The following is a 15,841-nucleotide window of genomic DNA, read 5'->3' as shown; positions in this document are numbered from 1 at the left end:
GCTGAAGGTAACGAGCACTCTGAGGTGCTTCTGATTATCAAGGTGATACACAAATAGCTCTGCTCTCCTCTCCAGTCCAAGACTATTTGGTTTTATTGAGGTGGTTCTCCAAGGTGGAGGGCATGCAAACGCCTCTCTCTTACCCATCAGCTAGGCACTGCCTACAAAGGTGACGGGTTTAGCACACAGAGGGCAATCCTCTCTCTCATCTGCTCTGAAGAGCAGCGAGGCAAACTGCCAAGTCAGAACTGCATTTATGTCTCAGATCCTGAAAAATTATAAGGAACAGAGCCAGGATGGTACCACCTATAGTCAGCTCTGGGTACCAATGCTAAACCTGCTGTACCCGGGTCACACAATTATGTTCAAGCCTAAAGAACTAGAAACTGGTATTTTTAAGATGAAAGGTGATGTCAGTGAGAATTTTAAAAATAAAAACGTTCCATCAGATTTGGAAGAGTTGCTAAACGGATGAGCGGCTATTTCCACACTTGTAGGTATGAACGTGGAAATACGCATGCCCAAACCATGACAGCACAGCATGGCACTAAAGCAAAGTTTCCATTTAAAAATTGCAAGTGAGGTATCTAAGAGGCCAAGCAAACGTGTGCTGTTTCCACGAGCACACTTGTATACTTCGCTTCGAAACTGTGGCTCAATCTGGCTGGTCTTCTGAAATTAGAAGCTAGGGACACAGATCTAATCCCAGCTCTGATTCTGTTTCTTCTCTATGGCCTTGAGCAAATCACAACCTCTCAGTCTACATTTCTTCATCTGCAAAATGGGGATAATAGTATTAACCTACCCACCTCAGAGTGTTTAATGATGATTAATTAATGTGAGAAAAGCACTCTAAAGATGTAAGAGCACTATATAAGTGATAAAGCATTATTTACCACTTGAAAAGTAATCTGAATAAAATCAGATATGCAAGTAATTTGTTTACATGTAGCAATAATATAATTTGTGACTATTTAATCTTGAATTAGTCTCACTTTAAACATCCCTTTCAATCACATTTCCAGTTACTTAGGGAAAATGACAGTATGGAATACTTTTTGTGGAAGCAGAGCAAGTAATGAGGTGGTAATTAAAGTAAGGGTCTAATAAAGTCTAAAGCCAATGATCTGCCTTCAGGACACTGTCCCTGCCATTTGGGACTGTAAAGATCTGTCTCAGCCTTGGTTCTGTTGTTCAGAACCTTCCACGCACTGCAGTGGAAGTGTATGCTGGTTTGCTGAAATGCAGATCCACGTTTGCAAGGCCCATGATAAATCCAAGATAATTTCCACTACTGACCTAATTCAGATGACTCCAACTCTGCAGAGTTTTAACTGCTTAACCTTGTACACGCAAGTATTTACTGCAGCTGATACATGCACATGAGCTGCCTCCATCTGTAAATGTTTGCAGTATCAAGAGCCACTCTGCCACGCAATTCAGGCGTGAGATTTCTCTGTCGCACCCCCAAACCCTAAAAGTTTACTGATGAAATAACCGGTTCACAATATGGCTTTACATTACAGAAGAACACTAATGGGTGGTCAAATATTTAATCATCCCTTGGTAGCAAGGCTGTAACAAGCCACACGCAAAATAAACATTTAAAATGAATTTTCATTTTTTCCTCTAGGAAACTAGACAGTACTTGCCTAAAACACAGCAATCACTGATGGAGAAAGACAGAATTAACATTTGCACAATTGTTTTTCCTAGAGCCCCATTTTCAATCAAAAACTGAAATAAAACTATTAAAAAGTTCTTCAGTCTGTTGGCACACTGTATGATCTAATAGAAAAGGAAGAAAGCATTTCTAAGCTCTCATATTCATGTATTAAATCATATTACTCAAAAACACTACATTTCAACAAATTATTAACATAAAACCCCCTTTGGGTGGGAAGTTTTGCCTTTTGAAGAAGTGTTTGGGAAGAATACTGAAGGAAAAGAGAGACTGAAAGAAATCTGAATCATGGCAAACACTTCTTTCTAAAGGAAAAAAATTCTTACTTCAAAATATAACCACAATTTTTACCTTTGTCTGTAAGAAAACAAGTGAAGATCTACTATTTCTATATTAATTGTGCACACACAACTGGATGTCTCAGTTTTGCAGAAAAAGTAGTACGTAACTATTTTTTATCAATAAATATAAACTAAGTTCTGACCATAAGTATTTTTGAGAGCTTAAAAATTCTACTTGAAACATCCAAGAATTACACAGCAGATAGAAAACACCTTTCTCTCTTCCTTGCCAGCTGGGAAATTATGCCCTCTCAAGACTACTTTATGTTGTGATCACTGCTGTGGCTATAGGTTAAATAAGTTATATTTACCTTGCAGTGATTGCTCACGCACAGTTACACTGTCCCCACTCCCCTGGGACAGCCAGACCAGCAATGTCAGCTCACAGGAGCCAGCACTCTTCTTCCTCACTTCCACCCATGAGCTCCCACCACCTTGATGCTGTTTTGCTGCTTGTCAGTCCCCTTTGGGAGTCACTTCCACCCACAAACCCAGCAAAAATCCCAAAGGCAGCAGGAAGTTTTCCACTGAGTGAGGGAGTTTAACTGGCTCTGAACCAACTGAACTGGTACAAGCGAGGAACAAACTGGAGTAAGGTCTCGTCTTTCCCCGGTAGCAAATCAGTATCCATGTCATGTAATTTCATCTTGAGAGAGCTCCGAGAAACTCCTAACTCAGTATTTTAGCTTTATCTCATATAAACACATTCATGTGGCTATGCCATATCCAAGCTGGCTCAGGTACCAAGACTGCAGCAGACAACGTAAGCATCGAACTCCCATGATCTAAACTTACCAAACATCTCAAGCAGGTTTTGCAAGCTTTGACGTAGTCTATGGTGCAAGAACAATGCTGCTAGCAATACCTGAGTTAACCAGCTTCAAATTGACGTGAGCCGTGGCACCTGCCTCACAGACATACCTCCAGGCTGTGGTTCAACATTCAGCCGCAGTCCTGAGTAAACCAGCCATCGTCCCTCCCTGTCTCCAGCTACTCGGTTCCACCGTCTCATCCTCCCAACCCTGACACAATCTGCTGGCAGACATTTGTGACACTGCACAATCAATTAAGCCAGCACACCAGCTGAAAAATAACCCAGCAAGAAAAAAGAAGCAAGAAAGTCAACAACAAAGTTTGGGTTTAAGGTGGATCCCAGCCCAGGTCACTGAGCAGTGTCACAAACGTGCCACCCTAAAATTGTTAAAAGGCAGAAACGAGCAGTCACAAAAACACCTAAAGATTAAAAAGTTGGCCACCAAATTAAAGTCACCTCCTTCCTGGATAACTCACATGATTGTTAATGAAATTTTTGAACAAGTGACAGACTGTTGCTCACAACAGCTCTAACTCGGTATGAGCACGGCCACAGCTCAAAGGGCCAGTCAAGTTCCACCCACCGCTGGCTCTGCGTTTCCCCTGTCACACTCGTGCTCCATTTGACACGACCATTTTGGCCATACTGGGCTCCTCTCACCCCACAGCAGCCTGATCACAAATATTAGCACAAAAGCGGTGGAGGGATTCAATTCACCCTTTTCATGGCAGGGAAACTGCAGCCTGTGCTAACAGGCAAGAGGAACCACAAACCAGCAACTGCACAGTCCAGCCCAGTGTCCTAATGTCCCACTAGGAGAAAATGAAGTCTTGGTGCAATTGCTGCTCTGAGGGGCTCAAGACGGCAAGCTCCGAGCCAGCACACCCACCTGCAGGACTGGAGCTTCAGGTTAAAACAAAATACAATTTCACAATCTCAAAGGAGGAAAGAAATACATGAGCAAGGGGTACCCAAGTCAACCCGAGGAGACAGGTTATGAGTGTACCTTCTGGAATGGAGACCTGCAAAGATGCTGAAGACGGTTCCCAAACAGTACCACGGTCACTCCACCTACTTACAAAATCTGTAGACAGCTATAGGAGCAGCACAATTTAGTAACATTTAAATTTTGTGGGTATAATCTTGTCAACACATTTCAGTTACCAATGAGGCAGGACATATACAGACTTGTCCACTGCTGAATAAAGGCAACGCTCTTCAAGCTCTTTTGTGAATAGTTTGACTGTAATTACCATTAAAAAAAACTATTTTAAGAGCTGTTAATTTATTTCACAATTCTTGATGCTATATAAACTAGTGGCAATTTAATTCATACTAATAAGAACACAGACAAATATTGACTATAAAAAATTAAAAGTGATGATCAATTAACACTGGTGGAACAAGAAGTATTACACTGAAAGCTTCCAGATAATGACTGAATTAGCTCTTAACACTTGAAAGCAGCACATGAGAAAATGTTATCGGAACCCACTCTTACGAAAAAGCACTGGACAGGGTAGAGTGGATGCCATCACAAGTTTCTGAAGAGGTAATTGTCCATGTATCTTTTAAAAAGAAATACGGCAAATGGAGCTTCAGACAGGTCCTATTAAAAAGGAGCACGTCAAACCAAGCTTCAGACACTGTTAACTTTCCTCAAAGAGTTACTGTGCAAAATGAAGTCCTACCGCACTGGTGTCTCGCACCCAGGCTCTCTCTAGATTCTGTTACATGGATGTAGGCTGGAAAAAGTGCAGTAACCTGGGAGACACTGCACTGGGAAGCACACTGAATCTCACCTGCTGCGTCCGCAGGCAAGCAGTCCCAGATTTCCAGTGGCTCCTGCAGCGGAGCAAAGTGTACAAGACCCTAGTCTTGCTGCTCTTCTTCAGACTGCAGGAACAGCTTTAGAACTGCCGAGTTGCCCATTTCATAGCACAGATATTACTTGAAAAAGGCTTAGACAGAGGCAGCCAGCCTCAGAAGTAATTCATAGAGAGAGAGAAAGATTGAGAGAAGGAGAAAACAATTTAAAAGAGCGTAAGTTTAGGACTCTCAGATTTGTTTCCCCATAACCAACCTACAAGTTGTTTAACTGTAAAAAACTGCAACTACCCAGGATCTTGAAAACAATTTGGAAATTAAAGATCATACAGCTCCACCATATAAATTCATAAAAATTAAGAATATGTCATAATACACACCAGCCAATGAGCTACGGTAATAGCTACACTAAATCTAATTGTGCTTTGTTGTCATGATGAGTGACAGGAGAGTCACTTCCTTGTCCTATTTTTCCTAAAAGGAAAATTAAAAAATGTGTTTGTCAGTGCAATGAAGAAAAAAAGAAAAAAATCCAATTGCCAGCAAAGACTGGAATCCTTTAGATTCTCGATGCCCGTGTTTGCACTCTACAAATGTCTCTTGGGTCTAATTGGTTCTGTAATGTCTCCCATTACACATATCTTCATTGCATTGCTCAGAAACTATAGAACTTATCAGCCTGCTGTAAATTCACTGTCTACACAAGTCTTACCAAATGATACAGATCTGACTTGTCAACTTCCTATCAGTTAGTAATCCTAACCCATTTGACTGTAGGAATAAATGTATATCAAATATTATGTTTAAAGCAGGCTCTATAGCATGAGAATCCACCTATTTAAATATTCATTTTATAATTCCTATACTAACTTGCAATAGATTTAACTCGGTATTTTCAGCTAACGTATATTGCTTTTGCAAGTAATCCATGATACATACATTATATTCTTCTTACAGAAATATTCAAAACTTTACACAGGCACTGTGCTTCCAATGATGGTCTTTATCATGAAAATTACTAGATATTCTTCTATAATTTATCCCCAAGATACACATTCTAAGTCATGTTTTTATACAAAGTGCCTTTAGTGGGAGCACTGAAAATTGCTTTTAACAGTTTGGTCTTACTATCACTACAAATTAACAAGATGAAATCTGTCCAACAGGCAAGCAGTCCTCAACAAGAATTAAAATTACTTTTCACCAGGGGTCCTAGACCTGGAAGTCGCAGCCTCAATCAGATCAGAGATAGAAAGTCATGAACATCCTGTTCTTTTAATATTTTTAAACAGGAAGGAAGCCTCAGTTCACGTGTTCTCCAGAGAAGCTCTTTAGCACTTAAAAGCTCAAACTCTTAGCTGAGCCAGGGCTGCACAATGGCCTGGATGTTAAAATCATCAACTTTGATTCAAATATTATCTTTAATTCTGCAGCTAGATAACGCTGCATTTCACTATTACACTAAAGGTTGCCTTCAGACTAATGGGAATAAATAGGTTTCTTTATACTTAATCAAGCGTTACTGGGACAGCACAACATCACAGTAATTAGAAGAAACGTATGTCCCTGCTTAAATGTCAGTATACATATAGTTCTGGCTAAATACCTTTACTATTTGTTATGATGCTCATACTATGATTACTAGTTTACCAAAGTACTAGATAACTAATTCTCCCTCATCTTTGTGCCAAGACCAAAACATGAGGCTTCAACTTTCGTAATTTTGTGAGAAAAATACGAATCTCTGAAAAGAGGCAGCTGAAATGAAAAGACCTCCTCCATCTTAAAATACAGTATTTTCGTAACTGAAAATACTGTTGTAATCCAGTTATATATATTCATTGCATAGAGGGAACGTCTACTATATCTTCATCATGACGCTCCATTGTAACCAAGATATGTAGTTCTTTAGTATAATTTCATATTGAAGCTGAAGTGTTCAATTTTTTTTAGCCAATTTGCAGAAATTATGTAAAGTTTCCCTATGATAAAATATAATTTTGGTACATCAGCCTAACAGAGGCTTAATTAATGGTCTCCTGGGCCTCTTTTCCACTGGAGCAGATCTGTTTAAGAAGTCTCTTAAACTTGCTTACAGGGGGCTCTTACCACGAACTGGGAATAATTCTAGGTGGTTACGACAGACGCCCGCTTACGCATCAGGCCAGACTGACGCTAATGTACCAGAGAAATTATTCTTCACCAAATTCTACCACCTTGAAAATTAACCGAAGGGGCCCAGGCAGACGGGTTACCACCACCAATTATCGGTGTAACGGGTTACTCTCCGCGCAGAAGGGATGATGCAGAGTATTCCAGCAGATCCTCTTCATCCACATTAACGGTCAGTTGGTTAAAGACGTACGTCTGTTCGCAGTGATGTAGTGTGCCGTTCCAAAGCAGACACGTTTGTGTACGCAGTATTCCAGACAAGGCACGTTCTTTACACCACGTACACGTTACTCGGTTTTCTTACTCTTAACTAAACCAGCGTGTGACAAAGCAATACAAACTGAAGATTAAGTCCTCCGTTAAAACTAATGTGTACCTTACATGCAGCTTTAAAAAAAATCTAATCATATGAGAAAAACTGAGCAAACTGAAAGGCGTGCAGACTGGGCAAGTGTACAGATAACACACAGCACATGACCACGAGTTCCACAGTGACCCCCCGCACCCACACAGAGCCCAGAATCGCACTCGTGACATTAGGAGGGTCCCCTCGCCTCAGATCCTGCCTGAGCCGCAGGAAGAGCCACCTCCAGCTCTGTACCACGGCCACATGTGGAACCACCTTCCCAATTCCCAGGGATCACTTTTGCAGGAGTTTGGCTCCTTTGAACCCATTTCACACACCATCAATGCTTCTTAAGGCAAAGTCCTGAACCATTAATTTCTGAGGCTCTCCAAGCTGGCCCGTGAGATGACCCAGTTCAGAGACACCCCTGGGCCCTGCGCAGGGCCCACCTGCAGCACCGTGCTTTGAGGTGCGTGACCGGCAAAGCCACGGCGAGGCGGAAAAAAGGGGGAAACGGGTTTTTCAGGGAGCGCCGTGTGTAGGCGCTTTACGCCGAGATCACTGTAACGGTCCCCGGGGCGTGTCAGGGCCTCCCCAGCCGGCTCCTGCGAACCCCCGGGACAGCCGCCCGGCGGCCGCCGTGGTAACGGGCACGTCGGCCAGGCCGCGCTGCCAACGGAGCCCAGGGCCCGCCGGGGCCCTTTCTCCCGGGGGAGGCGGTGTCCCGGCGGGGGAGGCGGTGTCCCGGCGGGGGAGCGTCGACCGGGCCCGCTCCCGGGTCCGTTCCCCCCCCACCCCGGGCCACGGCCACGGCCACGGCCACGACCCGCCTCAACCGCCAAATGTGACGTCACCGCCGTCACGTGCCCGCCCGCCACGCGCAGGCCCCGCCGCGTGCCGCCCCAGGGGCCGCCACCCCGTGGGGGAGGGGGGGGGGTCCCCGCCCCCCTCTTCACCCACCCCTCCCCAAGCCCGGAGCAGCCACCGCCGCCACCGTCACCCCCCCCACCCCCAACCCCGGCCCGGCCCGGCCCAGCCAAGCCCAGCCCAGCCCCGCCGCCCCAGCCCCCTGCCCGCGCCCCCCGCCTCACGCTGCGGCCCGGCCCGGCGGCCGCGGCCTTTTTACCTTTTCGTGCTCCTGGCGGAGGCGGCCCACCAGCGCCGGGCTGAGCGGCGAGGCGCCGCCGGGGGCCTCCATGGCCGCCGGTCTGTGAGGGGCGCGGAGGGGGCGGCGAAGGGGGAAGAGGCGGCCGGGCCGGGCCGGGCCGATCTCCTCAGCAGGGCGAATGAGTCCTATAGAAATGTTTGTGGAGGGCGAAGCGCCGGCTCCAGAGCCGCATCCACGCGGGGCCCGTCGCCGCCTGGGCCCGGGGCGCCGCTGCCGGGGGAAGCATCTCACACTCGCATTCTGGGCCGCGCCGCCGCCTGGGCCCGGCTGCCGCTGCGCCGGCGGGCCGGGAGAGCGCCGGCTGCTCGGTGCCTGCCGCCGCCTGCCTGCTGCACTCTGGGTAGCCGGCCCAGCCGGGCGGCCCGCCGAGCCGCGCCGCGCCCGCGGGAGGCAGCCGGCTGCGAGCAGCGGGAGGCGGGCGCTCCCACCCACCGCCCGGCCCGGCGCCCACCGCCCCGCCGGCTCCCCCCGCCGCCGCGGCCGGCTGGGGGCGGGGGGGCACCGGCAGCCGCCACGGTCTCGGGCAGCCCTCCGGGGGCGATCGGCGGGCTCCCCCGGGGCACGGCCTGTGCTCGGACCCCCCTCGGTCCCTGCGGGCCGGGTGCCCCCGGTCCTGCACTTGTCGGAGTGCGGGCCCCAGGCGCCTAGGCCTGAGGTTCAGGGGATGGAGCAGCAGGTGCTTTGGTCGGCCTACAGCAATTCTAGGTACACATAAACACAGAGCTATATGTCTTTTTTTATAACAGGGAGGTGATGTCGCAATGAGTGGTGTGGGAATGCCCGCTCTGTGGAGTTTACGCTGTCAGGGCGTCGGGCAGTGAATAAACAGTGGGTTGCCGTGACCCGAAGGATTGCAAAATGTTTTCAGGTTCGCTGAGATCACTGAGAGCAGCACTCGGTCTTGCCTACATGGAAAAGTTGGGAAGCGAGTGGCAGACAGCCGCTCCTGGAGTACCACGGAGTAATTCATGTGCAGTAAATTCATTAGCTAATTTCGTGAGTGGCATTAGACACACGCAAAGTAACATGTTGGCATGGAACAGAGCCATGCTTTGAACGACGCGCCAGATCACAGCACCCCTGAAGACCAGAGTGACTTCTCAGGGTGCCTGGTTGGCTGCAGCAATTCTGGCCGGTGTATTTTAACTTCCACACGCTAAACACCACGTCGGTGGGTTCAGCTGCAGATAGACATTTTGTTTACTGCTGCACCTTTCCCTTGAGTGAACAGGGACACCCACCATGTATTTGCCAGCACAGTAGAGGGGCTTATATTGTCTCCCCCCACCCAGGGACTGGCAGGTCTGTCATAAGATGGAAGTATAAAGGTGCATCTTCCCTACGTTTAGATCAGAGGGTTCCTTCTCCTGAAAAAGAAACGCCACTTCCTTCCATGAGCAGAACGAACCCCATATACACCACAAAACAACCGTTTGTGTTATATTCATGGCATAGTATGTGCCGTGCACTTTTCTAAATCCAGGTTCCCATCCCCCCCCTTAAAGAGCCTGTTAAAGCTCTACAGATGAGGAATTTAGAAACAATTTTCAAAGCATGGTTACTCAAGCTGGAAGTTAGCTTTTAGCCAGACTTTAATACAGCTTCCAATATTGCAAATAAAAATTTGCAACTGCAGCTGGGTAGTTTGGTTTATGAAATAACTATATCCATAATCTTCAAGAATAATTGAAAGTTAGCTGAAATCTCTGGCACGTCTTTGTCACTGAGGGATTCTGGATCCTCTGAATGGACAAGAGACGTCTATATATTGTCATCAGAAAACAGCTCACCAGCAAAAGAGTGTCTCAAGTTTAAATAGGTTACACAAACCTTGGGAACCTTTTAAACACTCATAGTAAATAAATTCCTTTCAGCCTGCTTAGAACCTCTTCTAAACTTCTCTGCAGTTAGCGGGGCTCACAGAGGAGATACTACAAATACAGGTAATTTTTAAATGCTCTAGTTTGATCCCATTTCATCTCGATTGGAGGACAAACCAGATACACAACATAGAGGTATATATCTTATTTAAGATTTTAATTTTTTTGCCTGATGTAAGAAAAAAAAGCACTTAACTAACAAGAGGAGCCACAAAGTAGGGATTTTATATCACAAAACACTATTTTCTAAGTAGAATGTAAAGGCATGCAATAATTTCTCGTTTCCTGCTCCAAAGACTTTGCCATTTCATGTGGCACTAGTACACCATTTAGTCACTAAATGTATTGCGTTGAAGACTTCTGACAGTTTTGGCCAAAATAAGAGGCTTCATCATTATCAGGGTAATGCCTGTATGCGTTTGGTTGTACTGACAATAGTATGGAATAGTTTACTGGATCCTTTTGTACATTTTGTTTTTCATCTGCCAATGAAGAAATGTTCTAATAGTGACAAACAGATGGGAGACAGCGTTTGCCAAAGAGGAGCACGAAGCCTGTCCCTGGGTCACAATCTTTTGCACTTATAACCTGTACAAAACCATTGTCACCAGCAAAACTCTACAGAATATAAAATAAATCAGACTGAAATTTGGCCTTCTAAGCTGCAGATTTTTGTTTACTTGTTTACTTCATTAAATCTTTTAAATGCCCTACCAGATGATTTCCATAAAACCTTGGGAAAAACTCTGGAGAACTCTCTGTAATTAAGTGAGGGGAAGGCAAATAAGCAAAGCTTACATGTTCTCTTCCAAGTGGATGGCTTAGCAGTCAGCAGATACGCCTGTACTGGAGCCGAAGATGTGGCTGCTGGCAGACCTCCTACCCGAATCCAAGCTAGCTAGATTGGATGAGCTTTTGAGAATAAGAAATCAGTGTCATATTTTTGGGTTTGGTAGAAATGAGCCAGCTCTACCTGTGCGAGCAGAGGATTAGAAGGAAGGTTTTGGAGAGGTCAAGTTAAGTTTGCAGCAAAGAACCTGACACCAGGGCTCTGGGTCAAAAGACATTCTTTGGCAAAGAAGTCTGTGCCTTCTCCCATACTCCTTAAACGTTGTTCGCCACCACCCTGCAAAGAGGGTGGGCAAAACAGAAGAGAAAAACGAGAGGACAAAAGAGGAGACAGATGGGGGAAAATGCCCCGGCCACTCTTTCTGCTGAGAGAAACAAAGGTGAAACCATGACCCCTCTGTTTTCCAAGACCAGAAACTTAGATCTAAAAGCATGAATTGCAATAAAGTCATGGATGAGGGCAAGAGGGTTAAGAACCAACTCATCCTTGGAGCTCACGCATGTGTGCAGGTACACACAGAGCTACGCAAAGAACAACAGTTGCATTTCGCTTGGCTAGAAGATTGGTACTGGGGAGAAGTGACAAAAAGGAGCTCATAGTTATCAACTTGGAGAATAAGTTATCCTGAGAGACAGACCTCCCACAGGAGGAATGCATTTTTGGAAAACAAAACACAACCTACAAACATCACCTCTGTTGTCAGCACAGGGAGACAGTCTGATAACATGAACAGTGAATGAACTCCTCAGGCCCACAGCCGACTCCCTGATCTACTTCAGGAAAATTTCATACTTGGTCTTCTGGCATGAAACGGACACGCTAGAACTGTTGGGTTTTTCCTTGGATCTGACTCTGAACTAAGTGTTTTCACGTGTTGTTTTTTTTAACCACAACTGTTACAGCATAGTACATCACTGTGGTTGTAGAAAACCTGCCTTCTACAGGGCTGACTACAAGACTTGAACTAATTCTAATGGACAATTTGTGAAAAATATTGCTGCAGTTGGCACAAAAAACCCCACCCCAGTATCCTCGTGTTAAAGCTAACTCATAATCAAAATGCCGTAAGACCAGGTCTATCTTGGAATTTTATCTAATTCTGTCTATAACACCATCCATGCTCATTTTCAACTTTTAGCAACTCCCTTAAGTTCCTTTTAAAGATTAAAAGCCTTTCTTTGTTGCTGTGACTTGCCAGGATGATAAGCGCACCAGCAAATATTTAAGAATAACTGTCACCACTCCACCAGCAATAACTGAATTTTTTCCTATCCGGAAGTTTTATTCCAAACAAGACCACTGTTAACTTTTCTAATGAATATTCTTAAGATTGCAGACGTCCTTTTGGAGCTTCCTCTTGCAAAAAATTATGGCCATGAGTCTCCCTCCATCGGTGAATCTGGAAGGAGACCCGAATCCCTCTGGGCTCAGTGGAACTAGAGGAGTGAAGCTATGCAGTGTTTCCAGAGCGTGGCCAAAGCCTGCATCTCCTTCAGCCTAATCAGTCTGAAATGGTCAGGAGTGTTTGAGTTTGGATGATGACAATGGAGTCAAATACCAGACACCTTTCATTGTCCAGCAGTAGAATAAGTAAGGTTTTGGAATGGTTGCTGGTCCAAAACGTCAGCACGTGATACTGATATTAGCACATGCCTTTCTCCTGCCTTTCTCATTAGAGAAAGGTAAGAGGCTTCAGGGATGACACCAACGTGCCACTCGTTTTTTGGTTGCATACTTAAACACCTTAACTCATGCTTAAAATGTAGCTTTAGGGGCACTAGGTGACAGCTAAGAATTTATTTACTCAGTGTCACCAACTTACCCTCCCCCTTGCCATCCATCCACCCAACGACCCTGTGTTTAACACTGTGATACCCAAGAACCATCAAACCAATGCACCCTCAGATGCAGTTTTTCGGCAGGATCATGTATTAAGTAGGTTGATGTTCATTGCTTTCTCCTCTGCAGGGAGAACAAGGGGCCTGACTTTCTGTTACATTAAGGTTGAAGCTACTGGACCTTAAAGTCCATCAATACAGTATGTTGCATTTCTACAGTGGTAGTGATGAAGAAGAGTCTGAATTTACATACTGGACTCAGTCACACTACAGAAAATAGTGGGAAATTACCCATACACGTGCACACACATATACGCGTTACCACACATGATTTAAGAAAGCTGGGACCGGCTACAAGCTTTCTGGTGGGGCCATCTATAGAACTTCTGTTTCCTGATCCAAAAGACATCTATGTAAAATACATGGTATCTTTGGAAGGTGAGATAGCCAACTATTAGTGCACGTTATGCTTTAATCTTATTATGTGTTTGATAATGATAATAACATAATTTATGCTACTATCATGCAATAAAGCTCCAGGCCCCTTGCAGCGACACAGCTGACTCTATCCTAGCTTTTATACCGTGAGCGCTGTCCTGGTTGGTTTAATACATGAAACTTGGATGCTTTATTTGTATGCTTTGTAGTTGCTTCTGCCATCTTTGATTAGTATCACCTGGAAAATCCCAGCTTTTCTGCATGTAGTCACACCCAAGAGGAAAGCCTGACTCAGAAAAGATTAGTGTCACTTTGCTTTTTCCCCTCATCTTTTCTCTGTAAAGGAGGAGAGCTTTCTGATCATGGCAGTGTATTAGTAAAGATAGCCTAGATAGCTGAATACCTTAAGGGCCTCAATCTCCTCTCATATGTCCCAGAATTAAAGCTGGTATATCTCTGTTGACTTCAGTGGTGATTTATACCTGCATTAGTGAAAAGAGAATCAAGTTCTGAGGTTTTTATGAGGGATACTATGAAATGTGTTCTTCTAGCATGTTAAACAGTCAATACCAAATTCACATTTCCATTAAAGAGGAGATTGTGACATTAAGGATGTCTTTCTCCCAAAACCATTTACTCCCGTACTCCTTTGCTGCGGCGATGGCGAGGGTGGCAGGGCGAGACCCTTCCTTACGCAGAGCCGGGAGCAGACTGAGAGCTCTCCCCCACTGCAAAGACACGACTGCTTTTCTACTGTTTGGACACAAACAAATCTCATCACTGTAGGAAAAACAAGCACACACAGTCTGCAAGCACAAACCAAAGCTGGTAGCCCATAGAACTTGTATGAAGGTCTGCATTTCACTTCTGCAAGCTGAAATAAGGCTGCCAGACTTTGGCCCACAACAGCGTGTTTAATACAGGTCGTGCATCAGGTCCAGACACAAGCTGCTTGGGCCAGACCCATGAAGAATTCTCAACCAGATGTGGCCTTGTTAAATACTCTGTTACTAGGTATGTTTTTCTGCTAATTATTGATCAAGGACAGATTATACACCATTATTTTTTGCTGTAGCAGAGACAGCCAGTTTGACACTGTTAAACTCCCAGAAAGCTGTTCCTTTGGTTTCCAATTTGAAGGCCCAAAAGGAGGTATGCCTGCTAATTGGGTATTTCACACTGTCTTGTTTCAAAGTGATAAAGCGGCATTTCCCCTGAATATGTGGATTCTCTTCTCTACGCTGCAGCAAGCCAGCATCCCAGCCTTAAATTGCTTCCCAGACTTTTTACCTGAGTTTCTGGGGCTGAAGTAAGGCTTGTAACTACAAAGGTTGGGTTTATCATTACTTTCAATTAATAACTTTGTCTATCCTTTTAATTGTAATTTCTTATTCACTTCAGGGAACTAATTACATATATTTACATATACTTATTTATACATTTTAGCAAATGCAGTCATATGAAAATAGGGCATTTCCCTGACAAGCTTAAACCCGTTTTCGTTATCATACAACTTCCCTTTCATTTCACCTTTTGCTTTATTTCTTGACATTTATTCTGTTCTAAAACACTGCATTTTGTTGCTGAAGACCTCTTTGGTTTCCTGATGTCCTACCAGTTTTGTTGAATTCCTCTAAGTAAAATTCCAAATGATATTGAGCACCGCATTAATTTCTAAGAAAAGAAGTGGGATAGGACAATGACAAACTGAAGGAAGCCAGAAGCCACTATCCTCTACTTCTGCTGCTACAAAACCAAAAGCTTATTATGATTTACTCCTGCGTGCCCTTTCTTAAGCACGTTATCCCAGTTGCTGAGACAGTCCTTGTGGCTTCAGTGGAAGTACTGACATGATCATGGAGAAAAATTCAGATGACTTAGGCCTAAGAAAGAGTTTCTTCTCCAGAGGCTCTAAGCTGAGGAGAATGATAGCACAATTTGAACTCTTTTTTTTTTTTTTTTTTTTTGCATCACCAGATCAAATCTGGCCTTGGTAATAGTGAGAAATCATTACCATCTGAATTCTAATCCATGGCATATGTCATCGGGACTGGGTGGTCTCGTTATAACTTCTAGGAGAGCAAACCTCATCTCATAAACCACCACTGCAGGTGGCACTTAAAATGGAGGTCTCTGGGCTCAGTGGTGTAAATCCAGTGCTTTTTACCACTGTTGAATTCACACAGCATCTTTTGCAAAGAAAATGTAAGAAAGTCAGTTAGCCTTGTATTTTCTGGCCCCCAAAGATTTCCACTAGCTGTTTATCACCATTATCTAGAGGAAGAAAAAAAAAAAAATTTAAGAAGTGCATATTTTGTGTGGAATGATATAAACAACAAATATTTGCGCAAACCTCAGTGAGATGACCGCAGCCATCTATGCTAGCAGTCATGGGCCCTGAAGAGGAGAATTCTTCCAAAGATGCCATCTGTGTTTTCAGGACACACGTAAAAATAGATCCGATTTCATACAACACAACAAAT

At 44.7% G+C, this 15,841-nt stretch overlaps 1 protein-coding gene across 2 annotated transcripts in view; it reads right to left on the bottom strand.

The window, feature by feature from the left end:
- Window positions 1-8,684, bottom strand: part of URI1 (URI1 prefoldin like chaperone) — a 43,170-nt gene extending 34,486 nt beyond the window's left edge. The window contains exon 1 of one of the 2 annotated variants that reach the window (XM_074157911.1): window positions 8,311-8,684. In XM_074157911.1, coding sequence (XP_074014012.1) covers window positions 8,311-8,382 — 72 coding nt within the window. In that variant the 5' untranslated portion in view covers window positions 8,383-8,684. Of the gene's footprint in view, window positions 1-4,641; window positions 4,821-8,310 lie in introns of those variants that run through there. The other variant, XM_074157912.1, reaches the window with a different exon arrangement.
- Window positions 8,685-15,841: the final 7,157 nt, after the last annotated feature.

Source organism: Numenius arquata, chromosome 13, assembly GCF_964106895.1.
Source record: "Numenius arquata chromosome 13, bNumArq3.hap1.1, whole genome shotgun sequence".
NCBI lineage: Eukaryota > Metazoa > Chordata > Aves > Charadriiformes > Scolopacidae > Numenius > Numenius arquata.
The sequence above is the reverse complement of the archived record's forward strand: the minus strand, read 5'-3'. Positions and strand labels throughout refer to the sequence as shown.